The sequence below is a fragment of the Calidris pugnax genome, unplaced genomic scaffold (genome assembly GCF_001431845.1).
Source record: "Calidris pugnax isolate Ruff unplaced genomic scaffold, ASM143184v1 scaffold250, whole genome shotgun sequence".
In the NCBI taxonomy this organism is placed as follows: Eukaryota; Metazoa; Chordata; class Aves; order Charadriiformes; family Scolopacidae; genus Calidris; species Calidris pugnax.
The window spans coordinates 1,541,536-1,562,090 of record NW_015090984.1 but is presented as its reverse complement, the minus strand read 5'-3'; the positions used below and the strand labels follow the sequence as shown (position 1 = coordinate 1,562,090).

Genomic DNA, 20,555 nt, shown 5'->3' with positions numbered 1-20,555 from the left:
TCAGCAGTCCTCACTAACCCTTGAGATCCCAGTTGACTGGAGGCTAGCAAATGTGACGCTCATCCACAAGAAGGGCTAGAAGGAGGATCCAGGGAACTACAGGCTTGTCATTTTGACCTCAACGCCCCGCCAGGTTATGGAGCAGATGATCTTCAGTGCCATTACATGGCACAAACAGGACAATCAGGTGATCAGACCACCAACTTAGGCAGGAGTATTAATTTTCTTGAGGGTAAGAAGGTTCTACAGAGGGATATGCACAGGCTGGATGGATGGTCTGAGGCCAAAGGTATGAAGTTTAGCAAGGCCAAGTGCTGGGTCCTGCACCTGGGTCACAACAACCCCATACAGAGCTAAAGTTTTGGGTAAGAGTGGCTAGAAAGCTGCCTAGGGAAAATGACTTGGGGGGCTTTCATCAACAACCAGCTGAGTATGAGCCAGCAGTGTGCCCAGGTGGCCAAGGAGGCCAACAACATCCAGTCTTGTATCAGAAATAGTGTGGCCAGCAGGACTAAGGAAGTGATCATCCCTTCGTACTCATCACTGATGATCTGGACTGTGTTCAGTTTTTGGGGTCTCACTAGAAGAAAGACATTGAGCTGCTGGAGAGTGTTCAGAGAAGGGCAAGGGTCTAGAGCACAAGTCTTATAAGAAGTAAATGAAGGAATGGGGGTTGTTTAGCCTGGAAAAAAGGAAGCTCTCTAAAACTATCTGAAAGGAGGTTGCAGTGAGTTGGATGTCTGTCTCTATCAGGTGAATGAAGCAACAGAATGAGGGTTAATAGTTTTAAACTGAAAAAAGTTAGATAGAGATTAGATATTAGGAAGAAATTCTTTATTTTGAGGGTGGTGAGACACTAGAAAAAGTTGCCCAAAGAACTTGTGGATGCTTCATTGCTGGAAGTGTTCAAGGTCAGGCTGGATGGGGTTTTGAGAAACCTGATGTAATGGAAGGTGTCCCTGCCCACAGCAGGGGTTTAAAACCTGATGTTTTTCAAGGTCCCTTCCAACCCAAAGCATTCTATGATTCTGTTTGATGATACCTACAGTTCTTTGTGTTGATGAATAAATCAGGGCAGATAATAATCTTATGCTGAATACCTCCACACCAGAAGTCTACCATGACTTCTGGGAAAGAGCGCAAGAACCTTTACTATCAAAATCCCTATCACTGGGCAAGGGATGAGAGGGAGAGATAACACCATAACTCGTTATGTAAAGTTTGCTTAAGTGCCTGGATTTTGTAAAAGACATTATGGGCTAGTGTCTTGTTGCCATGTACCCTTTGTAATTGATTTGGGAATTTTTCTTCTTTCAGAATTATATAATACCTCGACAGATAGTCTGTGACACTAAGTGATGAAGTGATGAAGAACTGTGAATCCTTATGTACAGATGCTGCATGAATCTTTCCAAGTATAGGGTATTTCTGAGGAAAATCCCAAATGTTTTTGCACTTTATGCTGCAATGTTCTGTATGTACAGTTAACTTTTTCCTGTGCCCTTCTACACTAAGTAATTCTAAAAATTTAGTGGTAACAATGTTATTACCTTCCAAAAAACCAAGTGAGAACTGGGTATCAAAACAATCTGCCTTGGTTTTTCATCTAAAAAATGAAACAGCAAGCAGTTTCAATCTAGTGTAGGGATTTGTAAACTGCATACTGAATTTCACTGAATTTCACTGAATTTCTAGAGTTGGAAGGGACCATAGAGATCATCTAGTCCAACTCCCCTGCTGAAGCAGGATTGCCTAGAGCTAGAGCATGTTACTCAGGACTGCATCCAGGCGGGTTTTGAAAATCTCCAAAGAAGGGGACTCCACACCCTCCCTGGGCAGCCTGTTCCAGGGTTCCGTCACCCTCACTGTGAAGAAGTTTTTCCTCATATTTGAGTGGAACCTCTTATGTTCCAACTTGTGCCCGTTGCCCCTCGTCCTCTCAGTGGGAACCACTGAAAAGAGTCTGGCTCCCTCCTCCTTCAACCCTCCCTTGAGATACTTCTAGGCGTTGATAAGGTCTCCCCTCAGTGTTCTCTTCTCCAGACTAAAGAGTCCCATACTACTAATACAATTTGAGTTTTAGGACAATTCTATAAAAGGCAACCCAGCTGTGGCAGTCTAATGGTATAAGGTTGTAATCTATAACTTTTTAAAACAAAAATGTTATTGAAATTAATTTTACACTACTGTTTACTGATAGGTCCTTAGGGTCCTCTGACCCTAAGCCGTGTGCATCCAGTTAAAAAAACCCTTATGCAACAACTCTGCATTTCATATAAGGAACGATGCTTTGCACTAGGATGCTAAGTTATTGTGACTGTGTGCTTTAACATTAGCTTTTATCTTTTTATCCTGTCACTGGTGATTACATTCAAAAATGGAGATTTTCAGGCAAAAATTGAATCACAGTTGTCCTTTATTGTGAAAACATTCCAGTCACTGCACTAGTAAGAGCGAACACGATGATAGTTTATTTTCTTAAATACAATATACAGCATCATAAGACTGTGAGGATATATAGGTCTGTCAAATCTGAGAAGTGAATGTCACAGCCACATTAAACAAAAATGATAAAACACAAGTATACTGAAACAAAAAAAATGCTGTGAAGTTAATAGTGACCAATCAGTTAAACTACTAACAATATCAAAAAGTTCACAAATTCACAGTAATATATTGACCCGTGTGATAAGTTGTAATATATAAAATGTAGATTTGAATTTTGGTCTCTCAGTTATCACAGATAATGACATAATTACATGTGGCACTAGTCTATTAAATAAGTAACAGATAATATGCTTACTATTCAATAACTACAATTACTAACATCAGGAATAATTACCTCCTGAAATTATTTTCATCCCCTTCTGTGTATTTTAGCACATATAAGTACACTTCTTTATTTGAGTTAATCATCTAGCAAAATTACTGGCAATATCCACTTTGAAATTATATTGCTTATCTTTGAAATCCTTATGCAAAATCCTTTGAAACAGCTTCTATAAAATTTGGAGCAGACATGAGTATTGTAAATGTGCAAATGATTGCAAAAAGGGTAAATGCAACCAGGCATAATCTATCTATGACAGCGGCTGCAAACTTCCACTCACTACAGATCTCTTCACCCTCATCTTGTTTCCTGAAGTGCATTGCTATGAACTGAACTTCCTCCAGGATCTTCATAATTACCGGAAGCCTATCACTTAAAGCTTTCTTTTGACCAAGCTCAATATCTTCTGATAAGGGGCAAGTAATCTTTCCGCTCTTGCTACTCAGATCATTCTTTTGGGGGTAGCATGGATTATCCATTGTGTGGTAGCTATTGATTGTGTTGCCATTGCTAGACTGGTGCCCAGGTAGGACATTTATCTCCGTGCTGTTTACGCTCACAAGTTGCTTAGGATAGCTATATTTGCAAGAGAGGGGTTTTATATTTTCTCCTGGTTTCTTCATTCGTAAAAACCAAGCAAACCAATTCAGCAGGATGACACGGATCTGAAAGAGAGCAGTGATAATAGAAATAAAGGGAACTTTTCTGCATTTTAAAATTTTTTTGAAACATTTCATGACTATTACACTCAGTCTGTATGGTGCTTCAGCTATCTGCTTTCAAATATTCTTTTTTTTGACATCTGACTTCTTTCTAAGAATGATGTGTTTAACACTCACTGAGCTTATAAAGTGGAAGAGATGTAAACTCTTACTTCACAAAATGATTCTTGAAGGTCTATCTTTAGCAAACAATCCTAGATCTTTGTAATTGAACATAGGGCTGGGTGGTGTTCATCCATTTCTCAGACAGTACAGAAAGATCTACACTTAAATATTTGGGGGGTGGGGCTCAGGCTTCGTTTCCCCTGAAGAAAAACTATACAATAGACTAACAGCATTTTTTAGCACATTCCCCACCCCAATCTCTATTCTTTAGGTCTAAATAAATGGCCTTGTTTGTATTTGTTTTGGTTTTTTTTGTTATTTGTATGCCATTACAATACTCCTTTGAAGAGTTCAGCCACATGAAATGGCAGGCCTTTTTTCAAAAGAATAATACTAAATCAATTAAATCGGGCAGTTCAAAATCCGAATGCTACTATTAACTCTTGTCATTTCTGTCGGCTCTGGTGTACAACTGCTCTGGCACATCATGAAAGTGCTCTAACCTACACATAGCAGATTGTGCCCCATATGTTTCTTGTCAGGGTCATCAAATGACCTAACTTCAGAGAGTGCATACGGAATTGTTTCCCAAAAAATTGCTCTTCAGAGGGTTTGGCTGAAATCTGAGCATTCTATGAATCCTGTTGTTAGTGGTGGACAGAGGGTGGAAAAAGGAGACTTTGCCACGAATCCTAATGACTGAGCCTTGCCCCTGCATTGCAGAGGATTATTGACCACTTTCATGGGGTCAGCCTCTTCTCTGTGCATTTGGCATTTGCCCTTTTTCTCTTGAAATCTCTCAGTCCTGTCAGCTTGCCTGGTCTACAGCTTTCACAGTTTATCATTTGTGCTTCTGAGTAATGTTTTCCACAGTCTTTGCTTCCTGATGGCATTTTTTTAATGACTGCCTGTTCAGCTGTCAGGCCACTGAACAAGGACACTCAAGAGCAAGAATTTATTGCATGCTGTGTTTCCAGCCAAGACAGCAAGAGCTAACTTGCAGGGACTGCAAGTCAATTTAACATGAGCAATTGTGTTTAGCCTCCTTGAAAAGAAGATGAAACAATAAAATTGCCCATGGGGGCTGTTATGCTTCTGCATATGCTGCCCATATGGACATCTGAAGCATGGTTACCCAGATTTTTGCCCTGAGGTCCTGCTTACATGCAGGTTCATCAAGAATTCGCATGCACTGCTATCTTGAAAGTAAGATGATTTTAAATAATACATCACTTTCACAAATAATTGTAAGAAAGATTAATTGCTTCTGGACCTTATTTATTTATTTTTAATTTGCATTGATGCTGCAGTTTATTTTTAGAGAAATTAGAAAGCTAAATTTAGCTAAATTAGAAAGCTCTTCTGTAGTCAGGCTGAAATTGGTAACTATGTGACATTCAACATAATGTCATGGTAGTTTTCTACTATGACAAATAGCTGACTGTGACTATTTGTACCTGCTTCTGGTTTTATTCCTTTTCTTTTTGTAAATACAAAGCCTACCTTGCTTAGTCTAAAACCTATTCTTATGAAATGGGGAGAGAAAACCCCACCATTTTCTTTTAACTTGAAAGTTTTAAGGAACACATTCATCCTTGAAGTAGCTGACATTAGTTCTTGACCTCACTAGGCTAACAGAATGTTTAGAGAAAAGAGGGTCCACATGAAAAGAATTCATCAGACAACAGCCGACAAAATTGTTTTTCCACACAAGCAAGTGGCTGTGCCTTCAGCAGGAGGCCCATTTCAAAGCCAGGGAAGTCCAGGGTCTCCTCAGTACAGTCAGATTGAACTCAACAGCTTTGCCTTTCTACTACTTCTCCAGGTGCAGTAGCAGTGATGTGAGAACCATAGCTAGGGGGTTCCTGATCTTCCTGAAATTCAGGGACCCAGCTAGTAATTGGAACAGCTGCAAGAGAGCAGTCAATTGGCTTCACCTCTTGTCTTTATTTTGGGAGGTTACAGCTCTGTCATGAAATGCAGTGAAAACTTCTGTAAGGAAACAAAGCAGAGAAACTGCACAGCAGAGACCAGTGTTTTGTAACGTCACATGTTATCGGTACTGGTGTCTGCTGGATAAGAAATCAAAGGTGTTTCCCGCAGGGTTCATAGTTGCAAAGCAGGTGCTGAGCAAGATTAGTCTGCCATGAGTCAACCACCCCATTGTAGGCTTAAATAGATAACCCAGTAACAGACACGGTTTATAATAGAAAACTAAATTTAGTATGATTGTTCTTTCCCTCCAACAGCAATCATGAGTGTCAAACTGACTCTTCTAGAGCTGACTCTTCAGATTGATGGACACTTTTTGCCCCTCACCTATAACTACTTTTCCATAACTTCTAGATTATTTTATTCTTTCAGTAGGCTTCTGAATATTTACCATAAAAACTGCTTACCCATTTGGGCATCTTGCCTGCTTGTGGGTCATGATGGTGAAACTGCAGAACCAGAACTGTTACCACCACAGACAGACCAACGATGACCATGATGCTAGCAAAATATTGAGCTGCAGATAAAAATAAGACTTAGTTACGAGGGAAAAAAGACAAAAGAAAATGTGAATAATATGCCTTGGCGATGCCTCAAAATCTACATTGAAGAAGTGCCGCTTTACACCCTGCTCTTCTGTTCTTCCACACTGAAGCCTTTTAGGCCTTTGAGGTTTTCACGGTATCTGCTCAGCTACCTCTCTCCAGTGAAAGGCATAAACTGCTTGGTTTTTATTCCTAGAGAGGAATGTAGGGCTCCCTACTAAGGACCTGCTCCCTGCCTGTTGTCAGGACAGTAAGAAGCTGAGCTCACCAGACCCACTAAACACCAGCATCCCCAGTCCTAGGCTGCCCCACAGTACCAGTGGAGGTGCTGGAAGGAAATGGTGTCACTCGCTTCATGGTATCACTGGATACCCCTCCCCCTGAAAGTGTCACCAGACTCCCTCCCTCGCCCCACCTCTGCTCACAAGGGGTTAGACAAATTTTTCAGAACTTTCCTCAACCCTCAAGACCACTTCTTTTGTTTCCTATGAAAGTAGGCTACAGCTTTGCTGAGTGCTAATTTTAGGCCTGCCATTCAGGAAATTAAAAAAGATCTTGAAAATCAGAACTGAGACTCGAAACCATATCTTCTAAGTGGCACTACAGCTTCCTTATGCCAGGAGTCAGTTTGCATGCAGTGTTTGATGCACTGAAATGTAAAGTGGAATTGCCCACAGGGCTAATGACGTTTGAAGGCTGCTGTAGCAAAATACCAGGAAAAATTAACATTGGCTGATGTGAGGGTGTGATGTGGGAGAGCAAGTGACACTGCCTCAGACTACAGCAGTTCTCCAGCTCTCCTTCCTGCAGCTTGTTAGAAAAGTAAAAAATTTGATACAAGATCCAAGGCAAGTTCTGTTCCAGCTCTGTTTCTTAATAGTCATTCCCACTGCCTCAGCTGCAAAAAGCTTCTTCATAGCAATGAAGTTCTCAGGCCTTCCTGGAATCAATGTTGCAACTTCTTCAAGATCTAGGCATAACTTCCTGTGCCAAAATGAATTAGGAAGCTGAATTCATAGGACTCTGTTGCACTTTCTCATGAGAGAACAGAGCCAACAACCAGGCAGAAGCAGAGCAAACCAGGAACTTGGGTTTCAGGGAAGCTGGATAATTTGAAGGGCAATGAAGGGACAGTGGATGAGCTGAATTGCAACAAAGTTGGTGACACGTCTGGAGAATAAGTCTTACGAGGAGAGGCTGAGGGTTTAGCCTAGAGAAAAGGAGGCTGAGGGGAGACCTTATCGCTCTCTACAGCTATATGAGAGGAGGTTGTAGAGAGACAGGGGTTGGTCTCTTCTCCTATGTCACAGGCAATAGGACAAGAGGAAATGGCCTCAAGTTGCACCAGGGGAGGTTCGGTCTGGATGTTAGGAAAAATTTTTACACTGAAAGAGTTATTAAGCATAGGAATGGGCTGCCCAGGGAAGTGGTTGAGGTGCCATCCCTGGAGGTATTCAAAAGATGGGTTGACATAGTGCTTAGTGACATGGTTTAGTGATTTATTTTTTTTAACAGTTAGGTTGATGGTTGGACTAGATGATTTTAAAGGTCCCTTCCAACCTAGACAATTCTATGATTCTATCTGATTCCAGTATGCTCCATGTAAAAGAAATATAGCAGGGTTGATATCATTGGTTTACGTGCTACCATAAGTCTCTAAATAACTGTAATTTCTACACATTATGATGACACCGGACTTCAAAGGCCTGAAGTGGTCCATTTAAAATGTCTGTGTCTAGGATTTTCAAAAATCCTTGGAAAATTAGTCACCCGACTGAACCTGGAAACAAGTTGGTATTATCTGACTCAACATCCCACACAATGATTAGCAGAGGAATTAATACTGTCAATTTTTGTGCAAGAAACAAGTGCCCAGGAAACTGCTATGGTGACCTTTGAATAAACTGGGAAAACAGCTCTCTCAGGAACAGATTGGGAACTATAGGGGACCTGTGCACACATAAAGAAAAATGTTTTATGTTTTAGCCTGCTCATAGCAAGGAAGATGGCTGGGTGTGCATCCACCTGCATTTTGGTGACAGGGATTCAATGTACAGTGTAGTTTTTAGTTGGTAAATAAGGACTGAGGAAATGGAGCATTGTATTTCATACCTATTATCAGAGTCAGGAAATAAGGTGCCACAATGTATCCGTGAAAAGAGAACTGGCAGGTAGACTTATGCAGCCAAAGAAACCACAAAAGCCCCAAGGCCCTGCAGCAGCCTAGACTTACTCTAGACCTGGATTTTTGTAAGCCTACAGGAACCAGCAGTGAGAGAGGAGCAAGGAAGTAGCAACCACTGGCATCCCTGTCACTTTAACCTTTCACAGCTCTTGTTGGAGGTATGATAAAGGCTATCGCCTCCTTTATTATGGCAAGTGAAGGTCTACCTAATAGCCATTGTTCACAAAGGAATTGCTAGATCATGCCCATGGAACTCTTTGATTGAAAACTTGACTCTGTGCTTATAATTCAGACCCTGCATTGGGTCAGAGTCCCATCTAGGTATGGCCAAGAGCTGTCTGGGCTTGGATTCAGTGATGATTCACCTGTAAGGCAAAGGAAAAGCCCAAGAACTGAATGGGTATGTGCACGAGGCAAAATGGTACTGACTCAGCATTTTCTGAGCTTTACGTCAAGGGTTTTATCCTACATACTCTCTTTCACAGCAGCAGAACTCCTGAAGGAGTCAGAATTTGTGCGGAAGACTCCTGTGCTGTGCCTCATGCACCTCCCTAAAAGTATGGCTGAATCTTCCTCCAGTCTGCTGACTTGACACCTCTGTTCCTGACAGTCTTTATCCCTCCCACCAGCGAGACCAAGTGCTTTATTTGATGCAAGCTGTCACTTTTCACCTCTAGCGCCCCTCTGACATAACAATGACTTGACCTTCTCCAGAAACCCCATGAGCAGAAGAGCCTAGCTGCTAAAAGGATGAAGCTACGATATACGTAGATAACACTTTCCTTGGAGCCATGGGACTGCAGTCTTCACCCACTGTACCCTAGCCCCACATCATAACCCTAAATCAGCGAACTCCATTGCTGGGCCTCCACTGATGTTGCTGAGCACAGGAACAGGATGCTGTGCTGTGAGATGTGGCACAGCAGACAAACAGTCAAGTAAGAACAGAGCCTTGGTCTCCCAGGCAGCAGCCAGAGCCCAGTTGCCAGATTTTTTTCATCAGTATTTTAGGGTCCAGCCTAAAGCCTACAGCACTTATGCAGTTAGGATTTTGAGGATTTTGAGTCGACTCCGATGATGCCGTCATTGAGCCCATGGGTGCGCTACAGCCTGGTCTTCCTTCACCTTCTATGCTGCCTCAAAATTGGCCAATAGCCATCATTGATCTCAAAGACTGTTTTTTTGCTATTCCTCTGCACCCAAAGGATGCACCCCAGTTTGCATTCTCTGTACCATCTGTCAATCAGGAACAGCCGACACGGCGATATCAGTGGACTGTGTTACCACAAGGTATGATAAATAGCCCGACTATCTGCCAATTAACTGTAGCAAATGCTTTACAACCTGTCTGAAATGCAAACCCTCATGTTGTAATTTATCATTACATGGACGACATACTTATAGCTGCCAAAAAGGACAAAGACCCACAGACAGTCGTCTGCCAAGTCTGCCATGCTGTCCAAGGAGCAGACTTGCAGATAGCTGAGGAAAAGGTCCAACGTGCACCACCCTGGAAATACCTAGGATGGAAGATTACAACTCACACCATCCAGCCACAAGCACTGCAACTGGTATTACAAATAAAGACTCTGAATGATCTGCAAAAATTGTTGGGAACTATAAACTGGCTCAGACCTTTTCTGGGTATCACCACACAAGATCTGCACCCTCTGTTTCAATTGTTAAAAGGTGACCCTGACTTAAATTCTAAAAGACAACTGACACCTATTGGACTGCAATGTCTACAGCAAGTAATAGAGGCTTTACAGACATGTCAAAGTCATCGTCTATGTTTAACCCTTCCAGTGTACTTAGTCATCATTCAAAATACCTTTCAGCCATATGCCCTTCTAAGCCAGTGGGATTCAGTAAAAGAAGACCCACTTATAATAATAGAGTGGCTCTTTTTGCCTCATGGATTTACAAAAACTGTAACTTCATGATTAGAAATGTTTGCCAACTTGATTCAGAAAGGTCACCACCGACTTCTGACTCTAAAAGCCAGTGATCCAGAATTCATTTATATTCCCACCAACAAAAAAGACTTGGACTGGATGTTAGCAGAGTCTCTCAGTGTGCAGACAGCACTCGCAGACTACACTGGTCAGATTTTAATCCATTTACCTAAACGTTCTCTGTTAAATTCTTGAGAAGGATTACCCCTGACTAATCGAACCTTACTTTCTCATACCCCTCTCTCTAATGCAGTTACAGCATTCACAGACAGTTCTGGGAAAACGCACAGAGCAACGGTCCTTTGGCGATCCACTGACAATCTCTGGAAACAAGATATTAAATGTGTCAATGTTGCGCGTGCTTTTCAGCTTTTTTCTGATGTAAATCTCAATATCATAACTGATTCTTTGTATGTTACAGCAATTGTTCAGCGTATAGAAGGTGCCTTCCTAAAGGAAGTCAACAATCCAGAGTTATTCGGACAACTTAAAAAATTAAGGCACTATGTTTCCTACCGTAAATTACCCTATTATATCACACATATACGGTCACACACCTTTCTTCCAGGACCCCTAGCTGAGGGCAGCTGTGCTGCAGACAAAGCCACAGTTGCACTCGCCACACCGCAATTATTTCAACAAGCACAGCTCTCACATCACTTCTTTCACCAAAACAGGAAGGCACTGCAAAAGCAATTTCAGCTACCCACTGATCAAGCACGTAATATTATCTTGACATGCCTGACATGCCCCATTGCCACAATTGGGATTTAACCCACATGACACCTCACCACTGCAAATTTGGCCAATGGATGTTACACATTTTGGAGAATTGGGTCGCCTGAAGTATGTACATGTCACTGCTGATACTTTTTCTAATTATATATTTGCCACTGCACATACAGGAGAAAAGTGTTGAGATGTCCGACGACACTGGCTAGCAGCTATCGCTGCCATGGGTATACCAGAAACTATCAAGACAGACAACGGCCCTGCGTATGTATCTAAAACCACATAACTTTTTTTACAGGAATGGTGCATTTGCCACATCACTGGAATTTCACACTCCCCTACAGGGCAGGTGATCGTTGAGCGTGCCCATCAAACACTAAAGCAATTGCTAATTAAACAAAGACGAGGGAGTCTGGAAGATCCGCCACAGCAACGTCTGTGGAAAAGCGACTTTTGTTTTGAATTTTCTAAACAGAGACAACACTGAAATGACACGAGTGAATTGACACTTCAGAGCTTCCCCAATGTTCAAAACACGGCAAAAGGTCCATATTAGTGATATGGCCACTGGACAATGGGAAGGCCCTGTGCCATTGGTAACTTGGGGGTGAGGATACGCTTGTGTTTCCACAGGAAATGGCCCCAAGTGGATCCCAGCACAATTCAGTCGACCGTATCTAGAAGCTGAGAAGCACGAACAATCATCAGAAACAACAAAGCAGTGAATCTTTTCTGCTCACAAAAGTATCATTGGTTTTAATGTTATCAGGCCTGATCTGTTAATGATTATGTTATGTTTACCAGTTTGTTTCCCTGTGTTACAAAAGCATAAATCAAGTCATGTATGCTCAAATGCACACTGTACTTGCCTTACAAAGTATGATGTTAGAAAAAGAAGTTTATGTAGAAACCAGCCATGGCATAAGGGAGTTACAGGAATTTAGTTAGTTTTATGATTTATAGTAGTTTTAATAGTATAGGTTCACTGTAGTCATTAAGATGTAATACACCTGTCATTATTCTGTACATTACACAAAAAAGGGGGAGATGTGGGAGAACAGGGGGTTAACAGGATTGTGGAAGAAGCAGAGACCAGGAGAAGAAGCAGGAACAATGGCAGAAGATGGCCCATGAGCATCTCCAGGCGGCCTGGCGCCCCTGACTGACGGGAGGGGAACGCTGGTACTATATAAGCTGCCTGTTGGTTATAATAAACGATTCTGGTTGCATCACTGACCAGGGTCCGTGCCTTCATAAGCTACACTTTGGAGTTATTTGGCCATGAAAAAAAATAAAGCAAAAACAAAAACAAAAAACCCAGAAAAAGTTAACCATTTCTCCTGGGTGAGGAGATGGCTTGAATTTCTGGGTGTAAAAGGTGTTTATGGAAGAAACAAACCGTCTGACTGGCTTGAGAGTTCTGAATATTTCATTTCAAGACTTGGCTCCTGGGCAGAAGCATGCCTACTTTGACAAAGTACTTTGAAAGTGCTACTTCCTCAGAGCTCTGAGCCAGCTCAGAGCTTACTGCAGCTTTGGCTTACTGAAGGCGTCCCTCTTCTGGTGCTCCAAGCTCTTTTTCTACGTTACTGTATTTTCTGTGCCACCTGGGGCCTGAACTCAATGACTGCAGAGGCTTTGGACAAACACAACAGTAAAGAGCTAGGGAAGTGTTTTCAAAGAAAGCATTTTAGGGTCTGTCTCTGTACACCCTCGCCCTGTTCTCATAGCAGTATGACTGGTGGGTGGAGGAGGGATCTAACAGCCTGTGTCTCACTGCAGCATGGAACGAGAGGTGAACCTGCTGATTATTAGGGCTGGAAGATTAATGGTGATTTCTTTAAAACAAAGCATCTGTTGTTGGAAGCAGCAAGGATCACTGAAGGAGGAGAAAAAGTAGGGACAGCTACAAACTTTTTAGCGTCATGTGGCCCTGAATGTTTTGCCCCTCTGGAGGTGATAATGCATGCAGGGAAAAATAAGAGTCAGGAAGATGGTTATGTTCATAACTGTATTGCTCTCAGTTTTCCAGAGAAAATGCTTTTAGGCCGTGTCTGACTTCAACATGGGCTGTGGATTGATCTGTCTTTCTGAAAAACTGGCTGGTTTTGATAGTAACTAAACATTACATTAGGAGCTGAATTTTTTAAGCCTATGAGTCCAAACTAGCAGCTTATACTGAGGCATTGATTTTTGAAGACAGTCCTACAGCAGTGCAAGATGAATAAGATTCTGGTCACTGCAAGATCAACTCTGAAATTTTAAGGAGGTTCTAGTCAAAGTTTAGTCAGGAAGATGAAGAATTACAGTTAGGAATCTCTCTTGAAAACCAGAGGGGAACTTGTTCCTTTATTGCCTTCTTAGTGCAAGAGTTCCTAGCCTTAATTAAAAGGTTACTTTCAATTGAAAACACAGTTTAATGAAACAGGTCAGGGATACAGAGACTGTAAAAAGGAGGCACAGTGCTCATTAAGAAAAAAAAAAAAAAAAAAGAATTCTTGCATATGTCTATTGCCCAAGGAAGGAACGCATCCTTTCTTCAGAGATAGTCATAAAACCATTAACAAAACCTGATCCAGGTCTATTTACATAGATAACATTGCTTTTATAGAAATTAAAAAACCAAACACTTCCAGTTTGGATAAAATGAAGAAATTGTAAGTCAAATCACAAGTGTACACTTCCCATGAGGCATGATTAAGCTATACCAGGAAAGGTAAGTTTAGGACACATCTGCTGCTGTACAGTCATGGTCTGCAAGTCTTTTAGGAGTTACACTTCAGAGATTTTTAAGTTCCAGGGGGGCAGGAGGACACGTCAGGACCTTGAAGTGAAACAAACCTTGTTCATATAATTGACTTTGTTTGGATTCTGGACAAAATATTGTGCTTCTAGATGTCATGGGACTTTAATAATTTTTTTGAGCTAAATGGCTTAGCTAGTTTGCTTTGCTATGGACAGTTAATGTTTTAAACAGATACAAAAGAATTTTTACTCTGATTCCCACACACCCTTTCCTTCTCCTTTGATGATTGTACTCTGAATAGGGAAGTAGAGACTTCAGAAAGAAGAGCTGTTCTGCAGGAAGACCCAGAGAAGCTGCAAGAGTGGGCTAACAAGAACCTTACCAAATTCAACAAAAACTAGTGCAAGGTCTTGCACTTAGGAAAAAATAATCGAGGAGTGCAGCACAGGCTCAGATCTACATAGCTGGGGAGCAGCTATATGGAAAGGCACCCGGGGATCTTGGTAAACAACAAGCTGAATATGAGTTAATAGTGTGCTACAGCAGAAAAGAAAGCCAACAAGATGCTGGTTTCCATTTAAAATAGGCATGACCAGCAGAGATAAAGATAAAGTCATTATCCCACTCAACTCAGCACTTGTCAGGCCACATCTGGAACACTGTCTTCCATTTTGGTTCCAAATATGCAAAAAAGATGTGAACAGGTTGGAGAGGGTCCAGATAAGGGCCACAAAGGTGATCAAAGGATTTGGAAGCCTGCCATATGAGGAAAGTCTGACAGAACTTTACTTTTCCTCACACTAATTCATGAGGATGGTCAACTGGACCAGAGATCATGCTGAAGAATTGCAATCATGACCTTGTGTATCAAGTTCAGCAGCTAAAATATCCCATCTGGGAACACCTATAAGAGTATTGTGGAGACTTTATGCTGTGCTATCTTGTTAGAATAAGCATAAACTTTTCAGAGCTCAAGATCATGTAAAATCACAGAATCCAGGCTTGAGCACTGGCTGAACAAGGGTTGTTTGGGTGCAGAAGCCAAATGGGTGAGCAGTTTTTCCTGCCTAGTTGGAGTGGACCAAGGAGTTAAGAGCAGAGCTTTAACCTAGGAACACTGTGGGAGATTACAACCCAAATTAATGGACCAATGCTGGATAAGGGTGGAAGAAAATGGTGCTGGGTGGACAGAACAAAAAAGAAATCGGGAATGGTGAAACAAGGTGAAGCACGGGAGCAACAGCAACTCTGGTTGTGGTCAGGAAACAATAACATTGCTGGGACAACAAAGATGTGCTGGGATATCTCCCACTACTGTTCTGATGTATAGGTAGCTCTTCAGGGGCAGCAGACAGCGAAGACAACATGTGTTGTCCTTTATGTGAAGAAGCCACTTGGATATGAAGGGCTCCTCTATGGGATGGATGAGACCTGCTGGAGAGCTTGTGGGTCAGATTCAGTGAGGAGACCAACAAGAGTGATGCTGTAGGGAGAGTGCATTATAGACCATCCAAAAAAAAGTGGAAATGGGAATGGAGTCTTAATGTGACTCAGGGAAGCCTCTGTATCTTATATCCTGGTTGTCACAGGGGACTTGGACCTCCCTGAAATCTGCTGAAAGGCAACACAGTGTAATACAAGTAGTCAAGAAGATTTCTGAAGGATGTCAGTGATAACTTCTTAATACAAGTACAGGACAGACTAACCAGAGGTGGTGCACAGATGCTCTTCACTAGCAAGGAAGAACATTGGGAACATGATAATCAATATCAGCCTGGGCTGTATTGCATTATTTCATAATAATTTATGAAATGGTAGAGTTCAAGACTGTGAAGGAAGTGAGGAATGAAAACACCAAAATGTATACCTTGGACTTCAGGGAACAAGTAACTGAGATCCTACTGTAAGAAGCTCTGAAAGATAAAGTAGCACAACAAAACTACAAGGGTTTAAAGTACAGCAGCCCTCAAGTGCAAGAAAAGACCCTTCTATTACTCAGAGAAGTAAGTAAACACATAAAGAGGTCAGTGTGTGAACTCATGTTGATCCTCCAGTGCGGAAGTGGTGGTGGTGGGGAGTGCAGAGAGCAGGGACAGCCTGCAAAAGAAACATTTGGAAGAACTGCCTGGGCATTAGGAGTCCTTTTGGGAATGTTAATGCTTAGGAGTTAAGACTGCCAAGGCCGTCAAGGGGAATAAAAAGAGTTTCTATGACTACACAAACTAAAAAGCTGAATAAAGAAAACATGGGTTTGCTGCAGAATGAGGCAGATGATTCTGTGACAGTGGACAGAGAAAAGGCCTATACAGTGAGCACTTAGCCTCAGTTTTTGCCATGAAGGTCTCATATCATTCTTTGCTTAGAGACATAGTTCAAGGACAGTTAAAACAGCCAAGAGCGCATGAGGATGGAGTCAGGGATTGATGGTGAGATCTGAACCTATCCAAGTCCATGGGACCAGATACATGTCACCAAGAGTCCTAAGGGTATTGCTCCACGGCCACAGGGATGGGGTAAGATCCATAACAACTGGATAGACAGACCTTGTACCCATCATCAGTCCCCAAGTAGATAAAGAAGTAAGTTCTAGAAGAACTTTTCTGGACACTTGAGGGAGAGGGTGGGGACTGGGAACCACCAGCCTGAATTGAACAAGGGTAAATCATGTCTGACCAACATGATTCTTCTATAATAAAATGGTAATATTTGCAGAAAAAAGGAGAACAGTAGATAGCATTTACATCATCTTTAGAAACACATCTTTAGAAACACATCTTTCACACAGTCTTCCGCTTCCTGAAGTCCTTTTCAACCTGATCTATCTTGACACCCTACAAAACAAGAGGGGATGAGACATTGCACAGGGATGGTCGAGTTTCAGAGCATGTGTCCTAAGTGGACGCCACTGTATCAATGTTCATTTTGCTTTTGGGCTGTAACAGGATAGTATCAGATAGAGTAGCCACAGGTTTGGTTTAGACTTCGGTCAATTGCATATCCGAAGCCAATCTCCAGGTTGTTACAAAGTATCCATGTGCAGGGATTATTCTTTTACAGTGTTTCACAAAATGAAATTTGTCAAATGAACAGATGAAAGAAACAGACTGTGTTTGACCTACGTGTCAACTTCGAGAGGTGCATGTCTAAAACTTTTGATATGTCCTAATTATATGTGCAAAAGAAAAAAAACTGGCAACAATACATGCTCTCAATGAAGCAAACTCATGAGAAGAGACTCTCTTTATCATCTCCTTCCCTTTGTGATACAAAAAGAGCAAAAAGAGGCAAGAGGTCTAATAGTGGAACTGATACTCACCTGGAGAAGGAAACAGGATTCCCCCACACTGCTGCCCCTCACACTTTTCTGATACGTGATGGGGCTTAGAGTATCCTGGTCTAGATGGGAGGTTTCCCTGCCCATGGCAGGGGGGTTGGAACTTGATGGTCTTTAAGGTCCCTTCCAACTCTAACCATTCTATGATTCTACGCTGTGATAAGCAGAAACCAGTATGCTATTACAGCACCAAAATTTTCTAATAATACATAACTATTCACAGCTTTTTTTGAGGGTCTATGATAAGGGAATGTACCAGTAGACAATGGTCTGCGTAAAGGTAGTGGACTGGGCATTGGCAAGTGCATCACTAATTACAAACAGCTTTTGTTATGTAATGAACAAAGATAAATTATGTCAAGACTTGCTCAAGATGCCTTGCGTCTCCTCCCTGCGGACAAAGTTTATCTTAAAATTGTAGCTGCCTCTATGGAGTCCTAGTTATATGTTTAGAGGGAGGTTTTGTTAGTTTTTTGGAAGCTCCTTTGTTACTCAGAGGCAAGTCCTGCTGACTGTCTGTAAGAAGTTCAAGTTATTTGGAAGCTTTCTAAGACACTTGCTTGTGGGCATTGTCGCCCTTACTGTTGCATAGTCGCTGTCCTTCTCAAGAGTTAGATGTGAGGTTTTGATTGTTCAAGTAAGACAATGATGTTGCCTGAGTAAATGCTCTTTTGTCCTATTCATGATATAATTTTTGTGAGGCTTTAATTATTCAGTGGTGAAGTGCACCTTCTATTGGCAGCTAGATACATTGTTGAATTTTTTGTTTATTTCTACTGTCTGCAATGTGTACTTTAGTCGTGAATTGTATGCAAATATAGACTTTAGCTCAGGACATGAGAACTGAACAGGTTGTGAGTTTTCCTGTGGTTTTCATACTTCTTTATTTTGTAAACCAGAACAGATTTATTTTCTCTGTTCTGCTATGAGGTTGGTGGGTAACCTTTTCTTCAGTTCATAGTAGAGAAACTGATGATCAATAAGATCAAGGTAAAGGGATGAAACTGTGAAAAGAGAGAATGCAACAATGACTGTTTGGCCCACATTCTCGAGAAGATAACTTGTCCCATAGCTCTCAGAATATGTTAAAAAAAGCATTTGAATTTACCTGGAGTATCTTGAGTTGCTTGTGGTGGAGAGAGAAAAGAAGAGAGGAGAAGTGGACAGTGAAGCAAGGGAGGATGGGTGATGCAGAAGAATAGATGAACTTTCTACAACCGGCAGCACTGAGACCTTCAAAAGTTCTCTGTGGAAGCAGCTTCATCCAGTGTGATATTGAAAGTACTCTATGGACAAATTCAACATATCCGGAGCCAAGGCTGAGTATCCAGTATCTTACATGTCCCTGTCCATTGATGGTGTTGTCTTTGTGCTTTGCCTACCCAAACCTCCATGGTTTTGGGGTTTTTTCTTTGTTTGTTTGTTTGATTGAATGTTTTGTTTTCCTGATTCTGTGTTCCCTCAATCTTTGCAGTTACCAGGTTATCAGATGTTTCTGAAGCTTTTTCTATCCATCATATAGGATCTTTTTATACATGTAAAACACAGAGATTTACACTGCTGAAATGTAAAACTCTTCCAACAAAAGAGTCTGTCCTGAAATAGTCTTTGAACAACTCTTGGAAAGCATCAGACATTGCACACAGAGCAGAGAAAATCAACTTACCTATAAGTGGAACTGAGTCGGAAGTTGCAGGCATGATCTCAGCCACAAGCAGCATGAATACAGTCAGAGAAAGCAGAACAGTGATACCTGCAGGGAGTGAATGGGAGGGGAAAGATAAGGAACATTAACTCTGCAGCTGCTCCTCTGATGTCTTTGCTGTTAAATATAACCTTATCCTGATCTGTGGCTAAGACAAACCCATGACTTCAGGACTGTCAGTGCAGATAAGAACATCCACAAAGTGAAAGCATTTCTGGATGTGTCTTTATATGCTGTCTTTTCACGTTTCTCTCTTAGACTCGAATCCTTGCTTCTCCTAAAGTAATGGAGAAATCTTTCCTGCTGAATGAAATGAAACTTGCAGAATTGGTATACTACATAGGGCAAAAAAACATCCCAGATGGTTATTAAGGGCTAGGACAGACTTGCATAGACATGACTTTAGGTTTTTTTTGCTATTGCATATTATCTAACACCGTCCAAAGAACTCCAGCCTGTTTTAAAAGAAGGTTTTTGGTTTTTCTCTATCTGGAAAAGCTGCTGCTAAACTTAACCACCTTGGTATTCAGAAATCCCAGTGTCAGTGCATGAGTATTATTTTTTTGTTTGTTTGTTTCAATATTGTAATTCAGCTCTAATAACTCTAGTAACTGATAGCTTGTCTCTAGCCTGTCTTTCATTGACAGAAATTGTTTCCCCATAGCCTCTGTTTTACTTCTTGTAAGACAGGCTGCTCCGGTCCCTGATTGCTCTACTAAAAATGAGGACACTTCATATGGTTTATAAGTCTCTGTCCTGATTGGAATTGGGCACAAATCTTAAGTTCTCGCCTTTCCAGCTTTCCTCTGTCTTCTCTTGGAAGCATCCCTCCTGGCTTGGCTCCACACAAAACAGTAAATCTTATTTCATAGAATCATAGAACCATAGAATCGTCTAGGTTGGAAGAGACCCTTGGGATCATCGAGTCAACCATCTACCCTACTCTACAAAGTCATCCCCTACACCATGTCCCTTAGCACTGCATCTAAACGGCTCTTAAACACATCCAGGGATGGTGACTCCTTGGCTGCCACTGCTTTGCATTCACGATGTACTCATGGGTTGCTGCTTTGGGAGATGAACATGGAAGATGAAAATGCAGTGCCCAGCTGCTGCTGCTCATAACTCTTCACTCTATTTGTCTTAGTATGTACTATACAAAACCCAGAATTAATCCAGCCGTGAAAAGCTCTGGCACATACTAAAGAACAGAAAAATAGGGATGACAGTGTACTATCACTGCTGCCTGTGCCACCAAGTTCTGATTCATCCTAGGGTAAAATCCAAATGATTTTGAAGTGTTTAGCGCATGATGTGTGAATGGCATGCAGAAAGCTGTAACCCTGGTTTCTGCAACCAAACAAATGCATCTACTACTCGTCCAGGGAAATCTTTATTTACCAGGAGGTATTTCATTTCCATTTTGTAGGAAGTGCTTTTGAAAGAAGTTAATTCTTTAGCACATACCTAAAGAAATCTTCTCCCCTGAATCAGCTGGCAAAAGGAAAACAAGCAATGCCAAGCCGGATATGAGAACGCAGGGAATGAGTAGGTTCAAGCCATAGTAGAGGGTGCGTCGGCGCATGGTGATCGTATATGTCACATCTGGATATGGTTCTTTACAGCATTCATAGTACAACTCATTTCTCTTTCCTGGAACACCTATAGACAGAGAAATCAGAGCAGTGGGAAGAGGTGCAGGAC

The 20,555-nt window shown here is 41.6% G+C and overlaps 1 protein-coding gene across 1 annotated transcript in view; it reads right to left on the bottom strand.

Annotated features, from left to right (window-relative positions):
* Positions 1-2,419: 2,419 nt before the first annotated feature.
* Positions 2,420-20,555, bottom strand: part of LOC106894837 (neuronal acetylcholine receptor subunit alpha-7-like) — a 54,504-nt gene continuing 36,368 nt past the window's right edge. Inside the window, exons 7-10 of the mRNA XM_014953791.1 lie at positions 20,319-20,513; positions 18,813-18,899; positions 6,057-6,166; positions 2,420-3,495 (exon numbers count right to left, since the gene is read on the bottom strand). Coding sequence (XP_014809277.1) covers positions 2,974-3,495; positions 6,057-6,166; positions 18,813-18,899; positions 20,319-20,513 — 914 coding nt within the window. The 3' untranslated portion in view covers positions 2,420-2,973. The remainder of the gene's footprint in view (positions 3,496-6,056; positions 6,167-18,812; positions 18,900-20,318; positions 20,514-20,555) is intronic.